Below are 26,262 nucleotides of genomic sequence, written 5' to 3'. Positions count from 1 at the left end.
GGCAAGGATGTTTCTCTACTTTATTGATGTACTCTGAGTACTTAGAACAGGGCCTGGCGCAGAGTAGACATTTGAGATAACACAATTAGTTTCTCAAATCAGACTCATGACTCACAGGTCTCACCTAACATATTATCTATTGCTGTATAATAAAATACCCCACAACTTAGTGGCTTAAAGCAGGAGCCATTATCTCACCATTTCTGTGGGTCAGGGATCCAGGTGTAGCTCAGCTGGGTCCTCTGGCTCTTGGTGTATTGTAAGACTGCAGTCATGGTGTCACATGGTACTTTAAGGCTCAGCTGAGTGGGTAGCTTTCCAAGCTCACTCACCTGCTTGTTGCCAGGATTCATTTCCTTGCTGGCTGTTGGTAAGAGTTGCCTCTCCTTCTTTCCTACCTGGTCCTCCTCTTCACAGGGCTTCTTACAACATGGCAGCTGGCTTCATCAGAGAGAGAGAGCAAATGAGAGGAGAATGGGGAGTAAGATGGAAGCTGCAATGTCTTTTATACTTAGACTCAGAAGTCACACTCTATCTTATCTGTAGTATCCCAGTAGTTACACACATCAGCCCTATTCAGTGTGGAGAGGACTCAAGGGTGTGAATACCAGGAGGCCCAGATTATTGGGAACCATTTTAGAAGCTGCCTACCACATCTAATATCAAGCTTTACTGAAAATTTAAAGGATAAAGGTAATTGCAGGGTATAGATGAAGCAGGAAGAGGTCTGGGATCTCCATAGGTCCATTCTTGCCACATCAGGGTGTGCTCTGGCCTAGAGTAACCTCAGAGTCTCTAAGCAATATGTGCAACTTATCACTTACACAGATGGGCTGTTGGTATACTCAGTTGGTAGGCTGACTGCAGAGACCTACTCCTTGAATCCACAGACTAAACAAACCTGGTACTTCCTATTAATAGCATCTCAAAGACGAGGACTCTTTTTTAATAATTTTATTTACTTATTTTTTCCCCCAAAGCCCCAGTAGATAGTTGTATGTCATAGCTGCACATGCTTCTAGTTTCTGTATGTGGGACACGGCCTCAGCATGGCCGGAGAAGCAGTGCGTCGGTGCGCACCCGGGATCCGAACCCGGGCCGCCAGCAGCGGAGCGCGAACACTTAACTGCTAAGCCATGGGGCCGGCCCGTGGACTCTTAATGCTAGCAAATTTACCATATTTGTTCTCCAGGAGGTCTGTCACTAGTATGTTTACAAGGAGATTTGACTGTATTGTTTTTTTTGGCCAGGGAGGCTCTACCTTCTTCTCCTGTACACCCATGGGGAATGAATGGATTGTGACTTAGCCGTTTACTTCCTAACACTCAGTATCTGTTGAGTGAATAAATGAGTGAACTCATTTAGCCTTTATAACAGCCTTATGAAAGAGGTCTTCTTATTAGGGAACTCTTTCTCAGAGATTGTGAGGTAAAACATGTCTAAGATCACTCAGGGAGTACCAGGGCTGGGATTTATACTTGAGTCTTTCTGACTCTACAACTCATGTTCTTGCCAGTGTGCCTAAAACCAGCTGGTTTCATTTAATGAAGTCTGGTAGCTGCTGCTCCCATGCAGGGCTTCCAGGATGTATGAAAGCCAGGTACTTGGAGAAGGAAGTTTGATAACTTTATTTAAATTTGCTGGTCATGAAGATAAACTAAAAATATACACATTTTTCCTTCTTTCTTTGGACTATGAGAGACAGATATCGCATAGTTTATTAAACACTGTCCTTAAAAGTCAAGAAACTTAGGTTTGAATTTTGCTATGTTATGTGATGGCTGTGTACCCTTGGACCAGTTCTTAACCTCTGTAAACCTCAGTTTCATCTCCTGTAAAATGGAGTTAATCATATCTAACTCAGTTTCCTGAAGGTATAATTTTAGGTAGTATAAGTACCACTTTTATGTAGGTTTTCTTTGTGTTATTAATCTATTAAAACTTAGCTTAGTCTTTTTTTTTTTTTACGTTTTTCTGGAGACAGAGTTGATAGAGTTAAATGATTTCTGCCCTCAGCCTGTGAGTGCCATAAATCCTTGTTCTTAATGAGTTTGCTAGAAGCTTTCCATGTTAGCCAGCTTGGTTTCTTTCCAGTATTTTATGGTGAACTTCATTTGTCAAACTGTTGAGCCTATCATGTGCAGTATACCTGTTTGTATTTCCAAGATCTTAGGCTGCAGATGACTTTATTTTTCCCAGAATATTTCCCAGTCTGTCTTTTTCTTTTTTTTTTTTTTTTTTTGTGAGGAGATCAGCCCTGAGCTAACATCCGCCAATCCTCCTCTTTTTTTGCTGAGGAAGACGGCCCTGGGCTAACATCGGTGCCTATCTTCCTCCACTTTATATGGGACGCCGCCACAGCATGGCTTACCAAGCAGTGCGTCGGTGCGCGCCCGGGATCCGAACCAGCGAACCCCGGGCCACCGCAGCGGATCGCGCGCACTTAACCGCTTGCGCCACCGGGCCGGCCCCCTGTCTTTTTCTTTTTTAAAGCTAGCGTAGAGTCTTTAGATATTCTGTGAGTCAGAGAGACTCTTTTCCCTAGAATAAGCCCTCCTTTGTACCACGTTGTGCAGGAGGAACAGAACAGTTGGACTCTGATTCCTGTGGTTGTCTGTCTGCATCTGCATGGCTGACTGCACTGTTCTCCCAGTGACAGGAACTCTTGGGGCTGGTTGCCACAGGTGAGGCTAAGGCATAGGAAGAATAGAAGGAGATACAGGGAGGGGAAAAGAGAGAGAAGGGCTGCGGAATAGCAGAGCGTGACCAACAACTGGCTCCATTTCTCCACCTCTTGATCATACTTGTGAACAATGACTAGTATGTTAGTAGTCACAGGTGAAGAATTTTAGGTCCTAAAGGGACCTAGATCACCTCATTCAAACTGTATAATTTATAAATAAGAAAATGCAATATATAGTGATAACGTGACTCATTATCCAAGGTTATAAAGCTATGAATAGTACAACTGGGACTTAATCAGTTCTTTTGACTCCAAATCTAGTGTTTTATCTACTAATACAACTTCTAGTGGTTTGTTTGGATTCCTTCCCTCACCAAATATTTAGTGACCACCTTTTAGGTACAAATGATGTATGTTAAGTACGAAAGGCAAATCATGCATGTTCTCAAATTTAATGGTCAAGATAAGGAAATACTCTAATATTGGTAGTACTAGGATGTGTGTTAAATGAAGTAAGTGTTGGTACAAAAGATGTAGATTTTAAAAGCATATCAAGTTTTTTTAACACTTATGTTTTATTACAAAAGTAATGCTTATTCACTATACAGGTTCTAGGCAATGGCAAAACAGTTAAACCACCCAAATCCCATCACCTAGAAAACATTTTTTCATGTATGTTTGTATGTGTATTTTAAATTACAAAAATAGAATTATTCTAAATATATTCTTTGATAACCTGATTGGTAACCTGGACAACCAGGCTGGGAGAGCTGAAGGTGGCTAGGCATTTTGAACACTGCCAGGTCATGCTACAGCAATAATTGGAGGTATGAATGAGCAAAGTTTAGGGGACATTTAGAGACTCAACTAGAATGGAGTTTGTGTTGGAATCTGAATCGTAGTAGTTGTGGATTAGTGGTTCTTGGGTAGAAGGCAAACTATTGCCAGAATGGCAAGGCTTTTTTTCCTTCCTCTGGCCATTGTTTGTTTTAAGGTTATTTCAATGGAAAAATTACCATTGGGATCCAAAAGCCAACGGTCTGGCTCTCCTATTTTAGCTAGAAATACTGGTGAGCTGTAGGATGTAGAGACAAACTTCCTGATACCAGATAATGGTGATCAATTTATTGAGGATCATTCTTTCTGGAGGGAATTCTGGTAGAGTTGAAAAAAGCAATGAATTGTAAGTTGAAAGTCTCTGTTATGTAATGATCAGCTGATATTTTTTTCCCCCCAACTTCTTGGGCTTTCAGGAACTTTTTTATTTGCTTCCTCTATTGGTTGCTTGCTTTTAAGTTTGACCACTTAATGTAAAATAGAGCTCTTCATAAATTCTAAATAGCTATATAAATGTAGCATGGTATTAATACTGAGGGTAAAAACGAGGTTTTTGTTTTTCAGATGCAGGGCTTTCTATATAGTGCATAGAATGTCTCTTAAAATAATATGTTGAAATATATGGAGTTTTCAAATGTAGATCGTATGAGGAACGTTTATTTCTCTTTATACATATACTTAGCCTCGGGTCTTGGATGCTGCTTTTAAAATCTAAAAGCTAGCTCATGGGTAAATAGACAGTTCTTGTAAGCATTAAAAAAAAAGTGAAATGTGCTTATGCGTTTTTTTAAAAAGTGCTTTTAGTTTTGAAATAAAAACTTACTGGAAATTTTTGGATATTGCTATGTGGAAGATAATTTGCTTTACGTTGTTTCTGGGAAAAGACGTGTATGATGTAAAATAGGTAAAATGGCCAGTGATGCTCTTTTTAATAGATGTTTATCTTGTGAGATTCGACTTTGGACATTTTTTTCATTTTCCTTTGGGAATCTTCTAAATTTCAATGTTGAAGCCTGACTTAACCTTATGTAGCCTTTTATGTATACATTCTGTTAGCTGTAGTTTTAAAAGGTTTGCATATGGCCCCTTTGTAACTTAAGTCATGACTCATTCTTCCAGATTCTTCCTGGGTGCATGAATGGGTAGATGACATTGATATGGATGATTAGACTTATTATTCCTGCTTATGAGTCAGTCTGAAGACTAGAGATCTTCAGTGGATGCCTGTTTGATATCCTAGAGATTTCTCTTTACCCCTTTGCCACAGTTCTGGGCTGAATGGAGTTGGGGGCCTATGTGTTTCATCTCTCCCTTTCTGAATTTGGATATAGAAGGTTAAAATGGTTGGTTATCCTTCAGCCCGCTGATCTCCCTCCTTCCTAGTTGTTCCTTTTTGGGCCGCACAAAATCAGCCTTTTAACTTCTGAAGGTAACTGACTTCACCTCAAGAGTCTGGCTGCCTTGAGGGCATTTTGGTAAGTGCATTGCATAGAGGTCAGTATTAATTGATCTCGGTCCTCTTTGACCCTTCACCTGTCCTTGGTGAGATCTTGGAGCTTCAGAAGTTGTGATGTCTCTCAGATATCTTGTCTGCTCAGGGTATAGCCTCACTACTTCATATACTAATAATTTCTGCCCTCAGAGATGGTTTAGTCCAACACTGCTTAGGGAGAATGCTTTAAATTCATATTTCTTTATAGTAAATGAAGATGAAAGATTTGTCGTACTAGTCTGTATTAAAATACAATGAGGAAGGTATTTGGTACTAGTTTTTCAGTTATGAAAGATACTTAGTAAAAGGAATAAGTGTATGCTCAGCTGTACACTTTTCTCCTTGTTTAATACATGTGCGTTTAGAAAACCTAGAAAAAGCAAACAAGCGTGAAGAAGACAAAACTATCCAGTGGACTCTCTCAAGTGCTGTCTTTTCCCCCAGGAAAACTTGACTCTCCCCTAACGTTTGTCTAATTCCTAATTTTTCTTTAGTTCTCAGCTCATAGATATCACTTCCTCCGGGCAGTTTTCTTGACTCGTAGACTAGCTCTCCTTTATGTGTTCTCGTGGCTTCCTGTATGTCTGCTATAACACTCATACTACTGTATTGTTGTTACTGGTTTTAATATCTGTCCCTAATAGTCTGTAAGCTCTACGACAGCCAGAACTATGTCTCTTATCACTCTATTTCAGTGCCTGGCATATAGTGGCCCCTTAACATTTTTTAAATTTGTAAACTTAAAGAGAACTTTTAACACTTTTGATGTTTTATTTCATCCTGTTCTGTGTGTCAGTGTACACAAAGATATACACACACATGCATATATGTACACTTCTGTAAAGGTATTACACTGGAGTTTCACCTTGTGTATAGGAGTGGAGTTTTGAAATCAACATGTGGAGTAGAAGTTGCCCTTTAGTCTTTAGAGGACAGTACAATAAGTCAATAAAGTCAGTTTTTCCCTCCAGCGTTCAATGATAGAATTCTACTTATGTGCAGTGGTATTCAGTCTCTATACAGAGGCATCCAAGGTCCTCCCAAAGCCGACTCTAATGTACCTTTCTAGCAATCTCTCCTGCTGTCTGCTTCTGTACCCCGGCTGCGGTTGAGTTTCTCCTGTCTTTAGTTTGCTCCCTGAGTTTGCCTTGCATTTTCTGGTTTCCACTCCTTTGTTCATGCCATTCTTCCCCTTTGGAATACCTTAGCTTTTTCCTTTCTGTCCATTTTCAAGGCCCTTCTCAAATTCCATCTGCTGTGATGTGTTTCTGTTTTTTTCTGGCTAACCCTGAGTGGTCTCTTCACTTGTGAGTTCATGGCATTTATTGCCTGTGGTTGGCCTTTGACACTAATTTACCATTTTGGGGATGTTCTCTTGAATCTCTTGGTTTTGTGTGTGTTTATCTTTTCTAGTCAACTAGATTGTTAGATCACTGAAGACAGGAATATTCATCTACTATTTCTTTGTGTTCCTCACAGTTTATGCCTGGCACAAAGTTTCTCAGTAAATAGTTTATTTGGTTAACTGTAAAAATTTGCCCCTCATATTTTATAACATGAACTCGGAAGAGAGTGTTTTGAGATTACTTTTTCTTTTGTGTCTTTAAAAAATTTCCCACAAATACCCAATTCCATTCTGTTTTACTGCTTGCATGTAATAACTGACACTAAGGTATCAGGGAAATCTGTATGCAAGTAGCATAGGAAGCTTAAGTAACAATGGGTGCCTTGTAGCCCGCTTAAGTAAAACTTTCTGATGGTGCAGCATGAAATAAGATTTTGCTAGGTGAGGGAAGAGAAGTATGTGAATTTGAGGCAAGTTTTTCACGTAAGCAGAGATTTATTTCATAATTTATATTTCATATCATAGAACTGATGCCTCTAAGCATCATGCCTCTGTTATTCTCAAGGTACAAGTAAAATCCTCAGGAAGATGATTTGATTTCCTTAATGTATTGGTTGCCACGTTTATTAAATGACTCATTTTTTACAGCATTCTAGTGGCTTGAATGAGAAATTCTCCTTGCTATAGGTAGAGAGCTATTTAAGAATTTTTTTTAATTGATTAGTTTCTTACGATCTAGCCCTTCTATTGTGGTAAAGACTCAAAGTCACTAGGAATTATAGCTAGAGATGAAAATTTGAAAAAAGTGTTCAATTTTCTGTGGTCACAGAAGTTAAAAAAAAAAAAGATATTCCTAATATTTACTAATTAGATGAACTTGCTTCCATGTTCATCAAACTGTTAAAATGTAAAATGCAGATTGCACTGATGTGGAAGAGATTTTGCTTACTTTTTGTCTAGGTATAAGGAGGATGGTGAAGCTTTATTAATTTTGCTTCCCTCAGAAGAAAAAGTGATGGTGCAGCAGCTTCTCCAGAAGAAAGTGCCTGTGAAGGAGATCAAGTAAGAACTACTTGGTGTCTTGATGTTGTTAGGAAAATGAAGGCATGAAATTATTATGCTTGATTATGTATAACTAATTCCCTCTTCCCTCTAATCTATTCTACTGTCTGGTTTGTGAGTTTTTTAAATTTGTTTTTAACTTTTTCAGAAGACTGTTAGTGGAGAAAATAAGACGAAAAAGAGAACTTCTTAGGTTCAGGAGGCATTGATGATTGAAAGGATTAAACTTCTTGGATGAAATTATTTTTAGAGTTGTTTGTCCATTTCAGAGGATTGTGCTGTCCTGTCATTGAAGATATTTAGATTGGATCTCATCTTTTTGAGAGTCGCTTTTGAGTCGCACTTTTACAGGGGCCCTTGAAACACTCCAGCTTTATTTGGAGGAAAATAATTTGGAGGGTGGTGAGATGGAGGGGAGGAGTGGGTAAGGGTTTAGATGAAACAAGATTGGCTATGAGTTGATAATTGTTGAGGCTGAGTAAAATTTTTCTGCTTTTTTTATATTTTGAAATTCTCTATAATTAGAAAAAAAAAGTAAAAACCACTTCATCTACCACCACCTACCACCACTCCAGCTTTGCAGAAACAAAGTGGTTCAGTCTAAAATCGGGGAAATAAGTGGAGTTTCTTTTGGGAAACCTAGACCCTTGTAAGAATTTCATTCTTTCCTGTAGCCTACCTGGGCAGAGCTAAGTAACAGTTCTGTTATATTATGCCTAACTTCTAGATAAGGAAGATAATATTTATATCCCTTGGCTACTTGTTTATTATTTGAAATTGGTTTTGTGGTATTTGACTGAAAATGGAAATATAAAAATGACATTAGATTTCATTCATTCCATTTCATTGATGATCCATCTCCCATGAGAGGCTGCATTTCTAACTTTATAGACTTAAGAAGTAACCAATGCTAAGTGTGGTGTTAACCTTAGTATCTTTCACTCAGAGTGGGATGTTTAAAGATGTCTGATCTTTCATTTCTTTTTCTTACATTATTCATAAGACTCAAGAGAGTCAAATTTGTGTCTAGTGTAATTTCAGTCTGATCTGGCTCATAGAGAAATAATGTTACAGATTTTAAAAGACTGAGGAAAATAGGAAATGCTGTGTATTATTTTCAGTTTCTAAAATTGAGATGTCTTAGTCTAACCTTTATCTTTTTGTTACAAAGAATCAATCCAGAAAAACTTATAGATGTCCAAAAAAAATTGGAATCATTTTTAGCTCAAGATCAAGATTTAAAAGAAAGAGCTCAAAGGGTAAGTCAGTCATTTTTGAATTGGATACCTTCATTGGAATGGAGCATATAATAAGGGTAAATTTCATCATTTTCTGCTACTTCTAGGTTGCGTGGTTATGCTTCAGATATTCAAGTAGGACAATTTTCAGTTAAGTTTAGCTTATTCTTTGTTTTAAATTATACATTTCTTATAGTAACCCTGGGAAAATGTCTATTACTTGTCTGTAATCTTGACAGACATATAGAAAATCCTCTTAAAGATGATTAAGTGCACAATGGTCTGATTTCTAGTGTACTTGAAAAAGTTATCAACTTCTGATTTCTTCAGTAAATTTACTGTAACTCCTAATTGTACTTTCTTGATTATAAGATTAGTATCTTCTTGTATTAGGTTAAATTTCTAGAAAGCAAAGCACTCTTGTTAAATTGTCTTTAGAGATGTAATTTTAATCTATAAATATGCCTTAATGTTCCCAAATTACTTTTCTGGACTTAGAAATCATCTTGATTTGCAAATGTGTAAACAAGTGTCACTTTTTTTTTTTTTTTGGTGAGTAAGATTGGCCCTGAGCTAACATCTTTTGCCAATCTTCCTCTTTTTGCTTCAGGAAGAGTAGCCCTGAGCAAATGTCTGTGCTAGTCTTCCTTTATTTTGTATGTGGGACACTGCCACAGCATGGCGTGATGAGCAGTGTGTAGGTCCATGCCTGGGATCCGAACCCACCAACCCCGGGCTGCTGAAGCAGAGCATGGGAACTTAACCACTATGCCACCAGGCCGGCCCAGGTGTCACTTTTAGTTAAACTTATTTTTTAGTTCTTAGAGTGCCCAGCAGTAGATGCTTTAGAAAAGGAAGATATGAAATTATTTTGCATTGTGCTTACAGCTATCCAATCTTTGAATTGACAAATATTCGAGTGCCTGTTATAAAGCTCTTCGTTTTCACCATTCTTTTATTTATATGGTAGTTACAAGATCTGCATACAATGTCTACATCTGCATTTCCTATAACGTATCAACAATGAGTAAGAGAGTAGGGATTCAGAGAGTGGATTCTATTTCAGCAGGTAGGTGAAGTGGGAGGCAGAAAATAAAGAAGAGATATGGAAAGTGCATCTTAAGTAGAGAGAGGAGCCTGAGCAGAAAAACAGTCAACAGTCAGGCTTTTATGTTATGGTTTTGAAACTGGATATTCTCAGCAAAGAAGCTTTTTTTAAAGAGCACATCTTACATTTTTTTAAATTAACTTATATTTTATCAAATTATCTCTGTACTTAAAATAACAACATTAATGATGAAAGCTAAAATTTGAATGCTTACTATGTGCTGGGCACTTAGCTATGACATGACTCTGTTACTTGACAGTTTGATATGCGTTGTGTTATTTAATCTTCCCAACAACTCATGAGGTAGGTGATTCAGTTTTATAGATGAGTAAATGGTAGCTTGAGAAAATTAAAAATTGTCCAGGATCACATAGCTATTAAGTGGCAGACCTGAGAGTCAAATCCAGGTCTGACTTTCTTCAGAACTTCCATGATACATCAGGAAAAATTAATTCCAAAATATAAGAAAACCAAATAATGAACTATGCAAAGTTGGATTTCCACAATCTCACTTCACCTGAAATCTAATGAAAAGGGCCTTTAAACAAATTGGTTTTTTTTTTTCCTTAAAATTTTTGGGCATGTATTTGGGCATGCAGATATTCTATGCGTGTTTTGTCTAGCAGACGTAGTTTAAGCTAGGAGTTAAATCTTTCTTTTAGAGGCTTTGGAAATAGTATGCACATTTTAAACTAACATACGAGAATTCCATTATGTTGTGACTTACTGCATACCTAGGAGGTCATTCGGTTATGAATTGGGAAATATGAAATATTGGAAGAATGTTGTTGCACTGGTTTGTGCGTACAACAAATGAGCCTTCCAGAGCAAAGACTGTAGAATAGCACACTGAAATAAATGATGTGATTTATTGGGTGTCACGCATGGTTTAGCAGAATGTCTAACTGTGTTGCCAGCAGCAACAAGCTATCTAGTTTCATAGAAGTGATTTTCTAGCTTTTGATTATAATCTGGATAGAACAAAAATGATAAGCATCTGTGGTGATTTCTTGTGGACAATTGTAGAGGAAAAAATTATCCTTGAACTGGAACCAGTTGTTGTTTTTATGTCTATGGATGACAGAGAGAATGATTTGAAGATTAGTGTAAATGGTTTGAAGGAAGGATTAGTGTAAAGTTAGAGAAAATATGAAGTTCAGAAAATACAGAAATGGGAATTAAATATACTTTATAAAAATTTTAAAATAAAAAAATAAAAATGCTTGCTTAGATGTGTTTCATCATCTTTGTTTCCTGCTTATTTTACACGCTGACAAAGGGTCAGGGCCATGTTTACTTTCTGTATAGCTCTTGGCATAAAGATAGGTTTTTTTGTTTTTTAACACAAACAGAAGAAAAATATCACAAGTTGATGACAAATTACTTGAAATTGTAATGACGATGAATTACTTGAAATTATAATAAGAAACAGCTTTGGGAATACTTTTTCCTGTCATGATTTTATTAAGCTTAATTTAAAAACAATAAAACTTTATATGGTCGAAAAACTTTTTGACTACTACAATAATAATTATTACTAAAAACTAGTATTTATTGTATTCCGGAAGATATACCCATGTATTCTACGTGCGTTTTCTCATTTAATTCTCATAACACTCTCAGGAGAAGGTGCCATTATCTCTGTTTGATAGATGAGGAAACTGACAGAGAAACAAGAAACTTGCTCAGGTAGTAAGATGTGGAGCTGAGATTATCATCTATTTTATTGCAAAGCCTGTGTTTTTTCCCATATGCCATATTGCATCTGAATGATATTAAGTTCTAGAGTAGCTTTTTGAGAAGGTGATATTCTATGTTGAGTTGGCTCAATGAAATGAAATTTAAAGTCTTTTCTAATATTATAGTTCTAAAAAGTTAGGTTTTTTGTTTTTGCAGAATGGAGATATGCTTAACTATTTTTGAGATTTTTCACTACTGTTGAATTTATTCCTTTGGTTAATTTCCTTTTATCTTGGTTTAAATTCACTTTCCATTTCTAACTATTATATGTTATACATTTAAACCTCCTATTTTCACAGTGTTTTGTCTCCTACATACGTTCAGTATATCTGATGAAGGATAAAGAAATATTTGATGTGAGCAAGTTACCTATACCTGAATATGCCCTGTAAGTATTCATATTATAGTTTTAATTGTGAATCTTCAAAGTGAGAGGGAATTTGTTTGAAATGTGATTTTCTGAGAGTCCTAGTTTAAACGAATTTACCTTACCTTAAGAGAATCTGTTCAAGATCTTCAGAAAAAATGATGCTATAAACTGTAGAAAACTAGTTTAGTGTTCCGTACTTGTCAGGAAGAAGTTTCCTAGTTGTAAGTATAAATTCCTTAAAGTTACACTGGCAGTTTCCTATAGTTTGGTCTTAAAGGAAATGAAGAGCAGTTGATAAGCATTCTTTAATATCTTTAAATGTTTGTAGTCCTCCTGTTCTCTGAAACACTGGCCTGGATTACCACAGACAGTTCTTTTTTATGCTTTGGATACAAGTCTCTTTGTCATTCTTCCCTTATTTTAGATTGCTTTCCCGTACTGCTGATTGCCTGAATATTCTTTGTGTCTTGGTGTTTCTTACAGGTACTCACAGTTCCCATGGCAAAATGTCCCTGTTTAGTAATTGAGATTACTCTTATATGCAAATAGAACTCTTGGTCTTGTTTTGGCTTAGTATTTGGAGGATTTTTTTTTCTAATCTTTTCAACTGTAAAGGAGGGATGTCCATTTTCCAGTGGGGTCCTGCGTGTGGGGAGAGCATTGACAAAATCCTATAGAAGCACCCCTGAGGTTAATCATACTTTCAATGTCAGCATGAAATTTCCCAGTCTGTGATGAAGTATGTACTTTCAATGCAAGGTCTGCATATTTGGCCTGTTCTCCAGGAATCTGAGTGCCTTCACCTTTAAGTTGAGTCTAATAAGAACTTGTATCTAGATGAGCTGCTGTTTTCTATTCTTCATGTTAGATTATAAATTTAGTAGAATAGGTAATTTGTCAGTTGTAACATTTTAGAACCATTTAAATTGTTAGATAACAGAGTAAGGCCGCTGACTTTCTTTTTAGGTAATGGATAGAAGACCACATGCCATGGATAACATGTTTTTGTTCACTTATCTGTTTATGTACCAGTTACTAATTTTACTATTTCTCAATACAATTCATAGTTCAGGTTATTAGCTAATTTTTGTGCTCTGTGAAGAAGTTCTATCCTGGTTTTCTGATGGAGTTCGCTGAGATATTAGCAAACAGGAGAGGCACGGATCTTGAACGCTACAGGGCCATATTTAGTGGACATTTTGTTGCTGTAGATGACAGTAAATCTTGTCTGTTTACAGTGGAAGACCTTTGCTTTTTATTGGTGATGCTTATTTAGGAAGGCAGAAAATTAACTTCTGAGCTTCAATTGTTGGTATGGTTTAATTTGGTGCTTTTAGTTAATTTGTACATATTTGGGTGTATAATTTTCCTTGATCTGTAATTTCCTTTAGAAGCTTTTGATACTTAAAGCAGTGCTATGTATGTAGGATATAATAAAGGTTTTTTAAATTATTTTACTAAAGAAACATGTTTTGAATACCTAATATGTACAGTTCATTGTGGTAAATGTTGAAATTATAGATGTACAGTATGTACTCCTACCTTAAAGGAGCTCCAGGTTTATTCTGAGAAAGACAGGTAAATGTAATTGTAATACGTTGAAAGAAATGCTCTCTGATAGATACGAGTTTGTGGTCCTAACCTGATCCTCCATTACAGTAATAATGATGAGTGCTCAGTAGTGGCTGCCTATGTGCCAAGACACTATTTTAAGTGCATTGCATCTATGAACTGATTTTATTCTTACAACAACCCTATGATGTAGGTACTCTTATCATGCCATTTTGCAAATGAGAGAACTGAGGTAGAGAGAGATTAAATAATGTCCTTCGATCACACAGCTAGTAGGTGACAGAGCCAGGATTCGAACCTCAACAGTCGTATTTCTGGATCTGCCTTTTACCACTGTAACTCTCAGTTTCTATGAATCATGTCTTATAGGAAAAAGGCGGTAGACTATGTTGTAATGTTAACTGTCCATTATAGCAGGCCTTGCTTTAAGAGTTTATTTTCAGTCCATCAGTGGGAACCTAGAAGCTGGGAAAGACCTGTTCATAAAATGAATCTTGATCTTAGGAGGAGAAAATCTTTTCTTTTTTTTTGGTCTCTAGTTTAAAAATCCTTTTTAATAGAAGTGATTATGTCATGTGTCTCAGAAGGAAGGACAATGATACTTGAGTTTATTCTTTGCAGAGAACTGTGTTTTGTCCTTTCATGGCCATGTCTTTTCCAGCTTTGGTGTTTACATTTTACAGAGTGTTTTCATATAGTTAGTACATCAGATCTTTACGACAACTGTGAGATAGGCCTGGTGTAGGCATTGTTATCCCCTGTTTGAAGAAGCTGAGGCGAGAGAGTTAAACTGGAAATAGACAGATTGAGTACTTGAACTGTTCCTTGTTTCTGGTCTCATGTTCTTTATTTTATACTATGTTAACCTCTTAATGCAAAACAAGGTATCTCCAATTTTTTTTTGACAGGTATTCAGTATTTTTTGGCTTGCCTTTTGGTTCATTTAACCAGTCAAGATTGAATTGTATCTCAGAGAAATGTTTTCTTAAAAAAAAAAAAAATAACAAAACTCTAAAAATAGATCTTAACTCTTGAGAAACTGTTTGATAATACCCATAAACACGCCATCAGTATATTGAGATAACTATTGTCATTTGCCCATATTTAAGGTCTCTTGGTCTTGCTGTGGCACCACGGGTAAGATTTCTTCAGAAAATGCAGAAACAACCCACCAAAGAATTGGTAGTGATCGAAGATAATGAAGTAATTGGGCCAAGGGCTCCCTCCCTCACCAATGATGAAGTGGAAGAATTTAGAGCCTACTTCAATGAGAAAATGTCCATCCTTCAGAAAGGTGGGAACAGATCAGAAAGGACAGAGTACAGACTGGCTAATGGTATTAGTGCTGAAGAGGAAGACAAGGAAGATGAAGAAGAAATGGAAGAGAAACTGGGAAAAGCAAAAGGGTCTCAAACTCAGTCTGTCCCTAGCACTGAGTCACAGAAGAACAAGGAACTTCCTATGCAGTTCTTGGACAGAGATGATGACGAGGAAGATGGACTTGATGCTGATTTCTTTAAGGTGAAGCGGCACAATGTGTTTGGGTTGGACCTTAAAGAGAATAAAATGTTACAGGTAAGTTTTCTCCCAGTGGAGGGTTCTTCTGTTATTTCCCACCGCCACGTACTGTGTGCTGCTTGTTGCCTTTGGGGAACTATGGGAAAGTAAGAACTAGGAGAAATTTATAGAATGATTTTCTTTGCAGTGAACTCTTTCTCCTTCTCCATAATTAAAGATGGAATAGGTGCCAAAGAATTCTCATTTTTCATAACTTGGAGAACTCTAGGAGGTTGACAACTTTAACCTCATTTACTGGTTTTCTGATGCGTGTTTTAAAAGTAGCCAGGTTGGATCATCTAACCTGTCACGATTGAATTGTATCTCAGAGGAATGTTTTCTTAAAAAAAAAAAAAGAAAAAAAACCTCTAAAAACAGATCCTAACTCTTGAGAAACTGTTTCATAATACCCATAAACACACCATCAGTGTATTGAGATAACTATTTTCATTAGCCCGTATTTAAGGTCTCTTGGTCTTGCTGTGGCAAAGGATTATAACATTAAGGAATGTGATGGGGTTCTATGCTTTATGGTGTGAGGATCCCTCATTGTGATTCTTAACAAACTACTTTCTGATTTAAATCATTGCAAATGTTCCTTACAACAATCTAATCTCTCCAAACACGAATTTTACTTTTAATAACGTATTTGCTTTTGGCCACCAATCCAGTATCTTAAATAGAAAGCCAGTACTTTGTTTTTAAAGGTCACTTATGAAGGTTTGTTAAAAGTTTCATGTGGATCCTTTGTTTCTCTGTAGGTACCTGGTAGGAGGAACAAAAGAGGTAATCCAGATCAAGCACCTGTTTTCTGGGGTTTTAGTAGATGCAAAGTAAATGTTTCTCCTTTCTTTCCCTATTTTCCCTTATTTTCCTCTTTCCTTATATGCCTTTATTCTTGATCATTTCTTTAAAGAGAATCAAATGAAAAATGAAGCCAAACTCTTATTCTTTATACAATGTTTAATAAGATTCTAAGACTCACAGTAGGAAATGTTAAATTTTGAACCGTGAAACCTGGATAGGTGTTTCTTTAAGTAACTAAATATAAATTTTGGAAAGGTGGCAGACATACTTATTGAGTACTTAATATATATTAGGCATTTTCTAAACATTATCTCATTTGGTCCTTGAATAACGCTATGAGGTAGGTACTATCATTGTATAGGTAAGGGGAAAAAAACTGAGACAGACAATAAAATAGTGAGGTGCACAACTTGTTACTGACAGTGTTGCAATTTGAACCTAGGTATTCTGACTTTAATATCCATGTTCTTGACCAATAATCTGGTTTTTGAAATCTGATTTATCACTTTCTTTTGTAATTGATATTCAATTTCGTGTCGTATCTGATAAATCTGTGGTTAACCCAAGGTCACAAAGGTTTTCTCATGTTTTCTTCTAGAGGTTTTATAGTTTTAGCACTCAAATTTAGACTAGGATTCATTTCAACTTAATTTTTATGTATGGTATGAGGTAAGGGTTGACGTTCTTTTTTTTCGAGATGTATGTCCAATTGAATCAGTACCATTTGTTAAATACTGTGCTTTTTCCCTTCAGTTACCTTGACCCTTTTTTGCACGTTAATTGACCCTGTATGTGTAGGTCTCTTTGTTGACTCAGTTTCCTCTCTAAAGCTATCCTTGCACCAATAACACCTGTCTTGATTAGTGTAACTGTATAGTAAATCTCAAATCAGGCGGTGTGAGTCTTCCAACTTGGTATTTAAAAAAATTGTTTTGGCTATTTTGGACCATAGCATTTCCGTATAAGTTTTTGAATCAGCTGGTTACTTTGTACAGAAAACCAGCTGATATCCTCATTGAGCTTGCACTGAATCTATAAATCTGTTTGGGGAGAATTGACATCTTAATTGAGTCTTTTGATTCATGAATATATCTTTTCCTTTGTTGAGGCCTTCTTTAATGTCTTTTAGCATTGTTTTGTAATTTTAAGCATGCATATCGTGCACATATTTTGGTAGACTTATCTCTTACTATTTCATAGTTTTCAATGCTGTTATAAATGGTACTTTTAAAATTTCAATTTCCAATTTTTTGCCTGTATATAGAAATACAATTTATTTTTTTATACCAGTCATTCTATTCTGACCTATTAGTTCTGGTGGCTATTTTTGGAGATTCTTTGAGATTTTCTCTGTAGATGGTCATGGTGTTTGTGAATAAAGAGAGTTTCATTTCTTGCTTTCCAATCTGTGTGCCTTTTATTTCATTTTCTTACTTGATTACACTGTGTGTTGAATAGCAGTGGTGAGAGTGGATCTTGTTGTCTTGTTCCTGATCTTAGGGAGGGGAAATATTCGGTCTTTTACCATTACATCTGATATTAGCTATAGGTTTTTTGTAAATGTTTTTATCAGGTTGAGAAAGTTGTATTCTATTCCTAGCTGCTTTAGTGTTTTTATCAGAAATGGATGGTGAATTTTGTCAGATGCCTTTTCTGCTGTTGTTAAGGTAAACATATAGTTGTCCTGTCGATAGATTGATTTTCTAATGTTGAACCAACCTTAAATTCCTGTGATAAACTTCACTTACTCATAATGTGGTTTCCATTATCTATTGCAGGATTCCACTTGCTAATATTTTGTTAAGGATCTTTACTTCTGTGTTCATGAGGGATATTGGCTTGTAGTTTTCTTGTAATGACTTTTTAAAAAACTGAACATGACACATTTTAAAAGCTTTTGATACGTTTTGCCAAACTATCCTACAGAGAGGTCATATTGATCGTTATCCCCCTGGGTTTGTATGTCAGTGCCTGTTTACTCACACCAACACTAAATATTAACGTGTTTTTACTGTTTTGAAAAAACAATTAGTGAGAAATGTTGTCTTACTGTTCGAATTCATCTTTTTTTGGATTCTCTTGGGCATAATTCATTTATTTCAGTTGTATAATTTTTCTGTATGTGTATTGCTTATGTTTTTTCCCTCTTTTTTTCCTGTTATGATACTGGTCTCATTCCTGTTAACTTCCAAGATGTCCTTAAACGTTAATTACTGTCCCTGGCTTTTAACTTTTTTTTTATAGCCCCCGTCACACAAAATTATTTGTCTGCCTTCCCTACTGGATTCTGAATTCCTTGAGATTAATGTCTTCCTGACTAGTATGTGTTCAGGGCCTGGTACAGTGTCGAGCTCCTGTTGCAGATTTCACAAGTGTTTCATGAATGAATGAGTGAATTACTGCATTTATTCTTTCACTTTGATAGTTTTGTTAGCTGTGAATTATATAGAATTCATATATGTAGGTTTATTCTTGGAAACCTGTTTTGAAACTATGTAAGATATACCTGATTGACTTATAGTGATTCAAAAGGTATTCTTGAACTTTCTATAAACATGTACATAAATAAAATAACTTATTTATTTGATTCTAAATGATATACCTGTGTAGGCCAAGCTTTGTAATTTAGATAGTAAATGAGAGTATCTAATGGTAATGATGTAAAATTCTAACTAAGAGTACGTTTGCATGGTATACTATAAAAGTTCTTTCTTTAAAATACCTGCATAATTTTTTTACTATAATAAATTGGAAGTATTATGGCATATATATCAAATGTGAGGAACATTTTCGGGCAGTTAGTAGGATTTTGAGATGCTGATAAAGGAATGTTTTTCCCTTTCTTCCTGCACATTACCTAGTACTATTCACAAACAGTAGAGTTGAAACTCTTGGTTCTTTAGCTGAAGTAGGAAGGCTTAGTGCCTTTATTTATTTATTTATTTTGATTCTCCTAGTCTTGTCGACTTTACCTGTTATCTGCCTTTGAGTTTTCAGAATCAACACTGACTTGCAAAAAGATTATCATCTTTTTGATTCTTTATCATGTTTTCAAGGCATTTGGTTTTGAGTGTGCTTTTGCATCCACAATCTCAGTTGGCTTTCCATTTTAGCTTTTGTTCTTGCATTTTATATTTTAGTATTGTATTGTAGCCATCAACACTGGAGGCTGTCTTTTTCTTTATCACTTATTTTTAAGGATAGACCTGATAAAGAAAATCAAACCATACACAAAATGGGACATAATACTATTATTTACACACATAAATGAGTGTATTCCCCTTGGAAGACTAAGTACTTTTTCAGACACAGCTAGCTTTGTTCAAATATTTTTGTTGCTCCTGTTTCTGAATTGTCTTTATGGACAATATACCAGACACACAAGAGAACGGATTTCGTTACTTATATCACAGGCTATTCTCTTTGCCTTGATTATCTTTTTCTTCCTTTCTTGCCCCTTTGGAAAAGGAAGAAGATTTGTCCAACTCGGTTGAGGCTTGGAGCCCATGGGAGCACATTGGATTGCAGATCACATGGAATTTGTTTAATAATCATATTGTCATCAATAAAATATTAATTTGGTATTTTATCATATACCAAATACTTTCCTTGTAAGTTCTCATTTTATCCTCATGACAGGAAAGGCAGATGATATTATTTAAAATTTCACAGAGGCTTTTAAATGACTTTTCCAAAGTCACGGTGTTGGAGTTAGTGCTCAAATCTCTCTCCGATGCCATCACATTCTTTCTACCTAATCCTGTTGCCTTCTGTAATTTGTGTGTCGTTTACTTTCTGTCAGTGGGTGATGTCAGTGTAATTGACAGCACTGTAGATAATTTTGGGTTATCCATTCTACGCAGATAGTTGAAATATAGAATTGATATATTTGCCTTTTTAGACTTGGGCATGAATGGACATGTACTGAGCACCAGGTGCAAGTGATATCTTCCCTAAGACTGCCTTGTCACAGTCGTTTTCTATTTGATAGGATCAAGGCATTGACAGAGAAACAGATTTCCTTAGCAATGGAAAGTGAGTCATGAGTAGAGCAATAAGAGAAGGAGAGGAGAGAGCCCAGCTATGGTGATCCGGCACTAAAGCAATAAGTGAAGTTTGGTTGACCTCCCACCACAGGGAAGAGACTTTTGTTTTGGCTAGTTTTATTGGCTGTTGGGTGTCTAGAAAGTTGACCTCCAGGGAAACAGTGTTAGACAAGAACGTGAATATATAATTAAAATGGTTAAATTGAAAAAGATTTTAAAGCATTTTCTTAAATATGAGAATGAAGTCACTAAGCATATACTTTTGTCTTTCACATTTTATAATTGTTTAAAAATGAGACTGATAGGTGGATTTCTTTTTAGTTCAGTAAGTGTCTTTTTAAAGCTTTCTTAACAGTAAACACAGGTCAGTTTTAATTAAGATTTGAATGATACTTGTAGATTATTCTTTGTACCTTAGAGTTGATTCTATATTCTGTTTACATTGAGTCTTATGTCTTTGCACAGAAATTCTTAGTATTCCAAGAACTCTCTGTTGGTGGTAAAGCATAGATTAGCTAACGTTACTATTAAATTATTATTTATAAGTATTCTCTTATAAAAATATTCTAAGTTCCAAATCAAGATTCTGATATATGGGAGCTGGGATTTTTCTGCCTCTTGTCTCTTCCTCCTTTCTCTTTTCCCGTTTTTCTTCTGTCTCTTTTCTTTTTGCTTCTCCTTCCAGCAGCAGTTACTGAATTCCCACTAGGTACCAGGGACTGTGCTAGTTACTAAGTGAGTTTTAGAGGCTTATACTTAGTTAACATAACAGATTATTAAACCAAAATTTCAGTACGAAATCCCAGCCTTCTATTCATTTATTCATTCATGCAACCAAATGTTTTAAAGCTCTAATATTGGCAGCATAGTAGAGAAGATGCCCTGGGGGAAATTGTACCTTAAAGAAAGTAAAGGAGTTAATAGGAAGGGGGAAGAGCATTCTAAGCAAAGAGTATAGAATGAACAAAACCATGGCCATAAGGAAGTATGTGTATAATATGGGGAGCCATTTCTGGTATAATGTTCAGTAGTTAGCCTTTCTGAGCGTCTCTGTAAAATGGGGCCAATAACTATGTCTACCTGGTAGAGTTATTGTGACAAATAGAAATAGAAAGCACCCAGCACAGTTTGTGTTATGTAGAAGAAGTATAGATAACGTTAGCTATTATTTCCACTTGATAAAGTATAATAGGGACATACGGACCATAGGGACCACATCTACTGGTTTTCAATAATCTGCCATGCGCTTTGAATATTGTATCTCATTTACTTAAACTCTTACCACAACCTTGTGCAGTATTACTCCCATTTTGCAGGTTCAGTTGCTTGCCTAATGTTACACAGTTAGTGAAGTGGCAAAATTGGAATTTGTACCTAGCTAGGCCCATCTGACTTGAGCCTCAACATGATTGTGCTTTTTTTGATTCCTGTCATTTCTACAGTTAGCAGTGTCTTTTAGTGTTCTTTTTTTACTTCCCACTAGCACTGCCACTTTTCTGCCCCAGACCCTTAACACCTCAGACTTGGCTTGGGATAAGCCTCATAATTGGTCCCCATTGTTCTTCCTCTGAGTTGTCTTCCTGCGAACCTCTGTCAAGTTAGTATTTTTTTCATGTGATTGACCTGTGCTTCCCTTTAGTTCATCCTTTCAATCGGGCTTTGTAAGCCAGCCCCTACCCCATTACACTACCAGCCCATTCTTCCCAGTGTGAGTCTCCACTTACTCTGAAGGGATTCCTTCCTAGAATATTCTCACCGTTCCAGCATTTCTTGTCTCACTTGTAAGATTCAGTGCTGATTTTGCCTCTTCTTTGAAGCCTTTCTTTACTTCTTCATCCCATTGACATCTGGATTCCAACTGTCTATTTTGTTAGTATTTTTCTTTTTGGCATTTCATAATGTACCTACAGGAATGTCTTAATTTATGTTTCTTCTGTACCTGGTGATTACTGAGATTTTTATAACCTTTGTGTACAAGGGTTTTATATAATTCTCAGTTGAATTAAACAGAAAGAAGAGCTCTTTAAAGTAAAACCTAGGAGTCAAGATTACTGTACTCTCAATTTTTGGTACAGTGAGGTAGAGCAATGGTGGGATGATCTTAAATGTTGAGTAGTTCAAATAGAGTTGGTATATATGCTCTCTTATCTTCTTACAGGTGCCTTTTTTCTTGCATCTGTCCTTCATTCTTGCAATTTAAACTTTCGTTCCAATTCAAAAGGAATAGTTATTGTATGATTTGAAACTCAGATGTACATACTGAGTTGCTATATATATATATATATATATATATCTTTTCCTTCCTTCCCTGTTTGAGTTTTGTATGCAAATGATTTCCCGAGAAAGTCAATTCACAATGGAAAGCTAAAAGCTTTTGGCTTGATGTTTATTCTTTGACATGCTGGATCATTATTGTATCAAAAATATTTTGACTTATTTCACTTCATTTCCTTTTATACATAACTCAATATTTAAAGCATCTGCTGACTACTGAATTTTTTAATGACCTAATTTTATAGCCTAAATTTCAGAAACTTAATGTAGCAGAGTATGTTTATCTTCATTTTAAGGTAGTGTAGAGGTAACGAAAGAAATGTGAAAGAGGACAGGTTATTCTTGAGGCTCATAAGTTGCCTTGGAACTTGACTACTCTTAGGATAATCAGAAATAAGGAGCTTTTCAAAGTCATCAACAAGTGCTTGTTTATATTTATAGCTCTACAAATATACTGTAGAGAATTTAGGCTAATATGCAGGTCCTCTGCTTATGAACAGATCAATTTCTAAAATGCTGTTTGTAAGACCCTTTGTTCTTGAGTCTAAGCAGTCAGTGTATGTATGTTTTACCCAAAACTTTTTAGTGGGAGGACTGTATTTGTGGGAACACTGGGTTTAACTCTTCGTGTTCTTTTCAACTCTCTTAAATTTGTCCAAACATATTTACATTTTGACTTTGTTCTTTTCAATGTATGTTTCTGAAACACAGCTTCAGATAACATGCTGAATCTAAGTCCAAGGCAGCAGCTGAAGCTAGTGCCATCTGTTGGTGACAGGCAGAGTTAAATCATGTTTGCTTTGATGTGAAGCTTTGTTCCTGCCATGAAAGTTTGCATTTTAGATTAACTGGAGGCTTATTAAATGAAGGCTTCATGAGATTTTTTGGAAAAATTTACTCACTCAGCAAATATTTACTGAATGCCTGCTGAGCACCGGACGTTGAGAACATTAACAACATTCCCTGTCCTCATGGAGCTTAAGTTCTAGTGGGGGAAGATGGATGAAAAACAGATGCATGTGCTATGGCAAAAATGGTGCAGGGTAAGGGGGAGGCAGACTTCTGGGGTTTGGATGTTGCAATTTCATATAGAATGGTCAGAGGCGCCTCCCTGGGAGTGTGTGAGGCACTCTTCTACCATTGCTGAATTAAGACTTTCAGAGATTGTAAGCTCTGAAAAGATTGTTGTGTTCCCTCAACCCATATGCAATTTGAAACAAAAAGAATACTAAATTTTAAAATGCTAAAAGTTCTCGAGTTCTTATTTTTTCCATGATGCCTACTTCATTGCTTTTGTTGAAATATATTATTTCAAAAACATTTTTTCTTAAAGTACTCCAGCACTGCTGGTGCCCTGAGCATGTGTGTGATTTGCAGGTTGGTTAATTGAGTATGAGAGCCAGGCTGGGTAGGGGGAATGTAAAGAGAATTCAGACCCTCCTGGGAGCCGGTGCCAGCAAGTTAATTGGTCAGAGCAGTGGCACTTCAGTAAAAGTTCATGGGAACAGGGATGCCTGTATATTAAGAAAGGCTTACTTTTTCAGTAGAAGTAAAGTCTAAGTATAAACTATATACGGATAAGTATAAGATTAGCATATTGATTGCATGATGGTTTAAATTTTAAAAGTCTTTAGGGCAGCGCTGCTCAAGCTGCTTGCTGAAGGGCTAATGTTTTAATTTCCAATCCATCAGAGACTAATAATGTTGTAAAACATATTAAAGAAAAATTACCAAAAATGTGAAATGAACCCCTTTTTGTTTTCCTGGCTGTTTTCTTTCTCTACCTTTTTTGCTGCCTTCTCTTTCTCTGGATTGGTTTTTCTCTTTTTTACCTTTTGATGATAAAACCTCCTTCTGTATTCTTTTTTTTTTTTCTGTCTCATCTGTTTATATGGCCATAATAGGATACAGTGTTGTAGGGTGTTTGAGTGTGTGTGTAATGAATGATGTTTAATGAATGGAACATACTATTTGTCAGTTAGAAAATTGTGCAGTTTCTCTTTAACCATTTTCTGCCTTTTGGGTTATTTTTGATGGATGGGATTTGGCCCTGTAAGGGATACTACCACAGTTGGGATATGAGGGTTCCTTGACCCCTTTTGGCATTGGGTTCCTTGTTTAAATTGTGTACCTACTACCTCAAAAAAGGAAGGAAGGATGATTAAGAGGAAGAGTTGGTAAACAGGCTTTTGGTAGGCACATTGACTACACAAAGAAATGTGTAGTAACATGAATCTCCTTGAGAGCAGGTAGCATTTCTTGCTTGTTGCTGCATTCTCTGCAGCATCTTTCACATGGTAGACACTTAATGCTTGTTTGTATCTTGGGGTCATTTTCTTTAAATGAGCTTTTTCTGTGGATTCATCAACAGCACTTTCATCCCTAGTATCAAAATAAAAGAAAACAATAATGAGCTCTTTCTAAACAAATCATGATTAGAAACATCTACAATGAAGTTTTAATAAACTGAATTTTAAAAAAGATTTTGTTTGTTTTTCAAGCCATGAGTATTTTGCCATAGGAGAAAAAGTTTATCTCTGTTAAGCAGGTAGCAGACCATCAATCCCTGGACATTTTTCCCTCCAGAAGGCTGTTGCTGTTTTTGGTTTGTTTTCCTTTTGTCTCTTCTTTTAGCTTGCCTGCTCGCTGTTAGAATAGAGGTGACAGACGGTCCTGATATACTGTTGGGCAGAGAATCAGCTGGTTTTTATTTGGCATAATAAATGATTGAAAACAGGGATATTTTGTTACAGTTCTAAATATATATAATTTTATTTATTTATTTTTTTCCCCCAAAGCCCCAGTAGATAGTTGTATGTCATAGTTGCACATCCTTCTAGTTGCTGTATGTGGGACCCACCTCAGCATGGCTGTCTATCTCTACTCTCCACTCAAATCTTCTGAGACTGGACACCTTTTTTCAAAAAAGGAATCGGAAAAGCTGGCTTTTAGTGAATCTTATTTTTTCTTTACTATTTTCTATTGAGAGTTTTTAGGTTGACTCAATTTCAAGCATACTTAGTAATATGTTTTAATAGCTGTTGAGCCATTTTATTTAATAGGTTGAACAAAGTATTGGTTTTTAATGGGTGTTTTTAGAAATAATGCTCTAATTCTTCTCCCTTCCACAAAAAGGAGGGAGGAGGTATTTTATTGGCTGAGAATATTCTATCAGTGCCCTGGAACCCACCTATCTGGTTTCCAGCCTGTCTACTAACCACCAGCTTTAGCTAACCAGATTTATAATGGGTTTCTGATTACAAGATTAGATATGGTGTACTGGGTTAATGCTTCTCTCTTCCTTTTTCCATCTCTTGTTAATTTGCTCTGTTCTGTGGTGGAAATTGCAGACTCATTTGTCTTTTCTTGTTTACTGAAGAGAGAGACACAAATTATTTCTAGGTTTCAAGAACTATGAAGAGTCTGAGATTCTACCCTACTGCAGATTAACAGGTTAGCCTGCTGCATTTTGATATATGTTGCAGGCAACTCATGGCACAGCAGGCTGCATGAGCTTCAAGTTTGCATTGGTTCCTCTGCCTCCTAAGTTCCATAGGGGCCATGTGGAGGTGTCCTCAGGTTGGTGCTGTCCACAGAGTAGGTTTGTGTCAGAGCTGAGAAAGCCCCTGTCCTATAAGAAGGCTGTTAGCAAACCTGTCCAACCTTCGTTATCTTTATTAACCTGGTCAAGAGCAAATCTGTTCACTGCCCCCAAGGGAGATACTATCTTTATCTTCTAAGGCTGTGTGCTATATTGACATGCTTGAAAAGATAATCTGGAAGAGTAACTACTAGAAGATGTGCAGAAACGTGAGAGACCCATGGATGGTAGTCTCCCAATGCTAGGTAGAACTGTTTTCATCTGTCTTTTCTGTTTTGGTCCACTTTTCCCAAATCAGAATGTAGAAAAACTACTTTAGTTTAAATGATCAATACGAATTCCAGAGAGACACAGATTTCTCCACGTGAAAACCACTGCTTTTGTTTCATAAGGCCCTAAAGTAGTGGGTTGTTACATTTTCTGAGACCGAGTCAGGGGCTCCAAAGTGTGCTTCCTGAGCAGCCTGTGCTTACCGCTCTCATAGCCCTGACCACCCTGCGCTGTCGTATTGTTTGTTTTCCCCACTATAC

General features: G+C 36.3%; 1 protein-coding gene across 3 annotated transcripts in view; it reads left to right on the top strand.

Annotated features, from left to right (window-relative positions):
• Positions 1-26,262, top strand: part of DDX10 (DEAD-box helicase 10) — a 286,412-nt gene that overhangs the window by 32,904 nt on the left and 227,246 nt on the right. For 2 of the 3 annotated variants that reach the window (XM_058545265.1, XM_058545267.1), the window contains exons 10-13: positions 7,318-7,419; positions 8,591-8,678; positions 11,805-11,893; positions 14,557-15,022. In XM_058545265.1, coding sequence (XP_058401248.1) covers positions 7,318-7,419; positions 8,591-8,678; positions 11,805-11,893; positions 14,557-15,022 — 745 coding nt within the window. Of the gene's footprint in view, positions 1-7,317; positions 7,420-8,590; positions 8,679-11,804; positions 11,894-14,556; positions 15,023-15,765; positions 15,964-26,262 lie in introns of those variants that run through there. The other variant, XM_058545268.1, reaches the window with a different exon arrangement.

Source organism: Diceros bicornis, chromosome 7 (genome assembly GCF_020826845.1).
Source record: "Diceros bicornis minor isolate mBicDic1 chromosome 7, mDicBic1.mat.cur, whole genome shotgun sequence".
Taxonomy (NCBI): Eukaryota; Metazoa; Chordata; class Mammalia; order Perissodactyla; family Rhinocerotidae; genus Diceros; species Diceros bicornis.
This window is presented reverse-complemented; position numbering and strand designations above follow the sequence as displayed.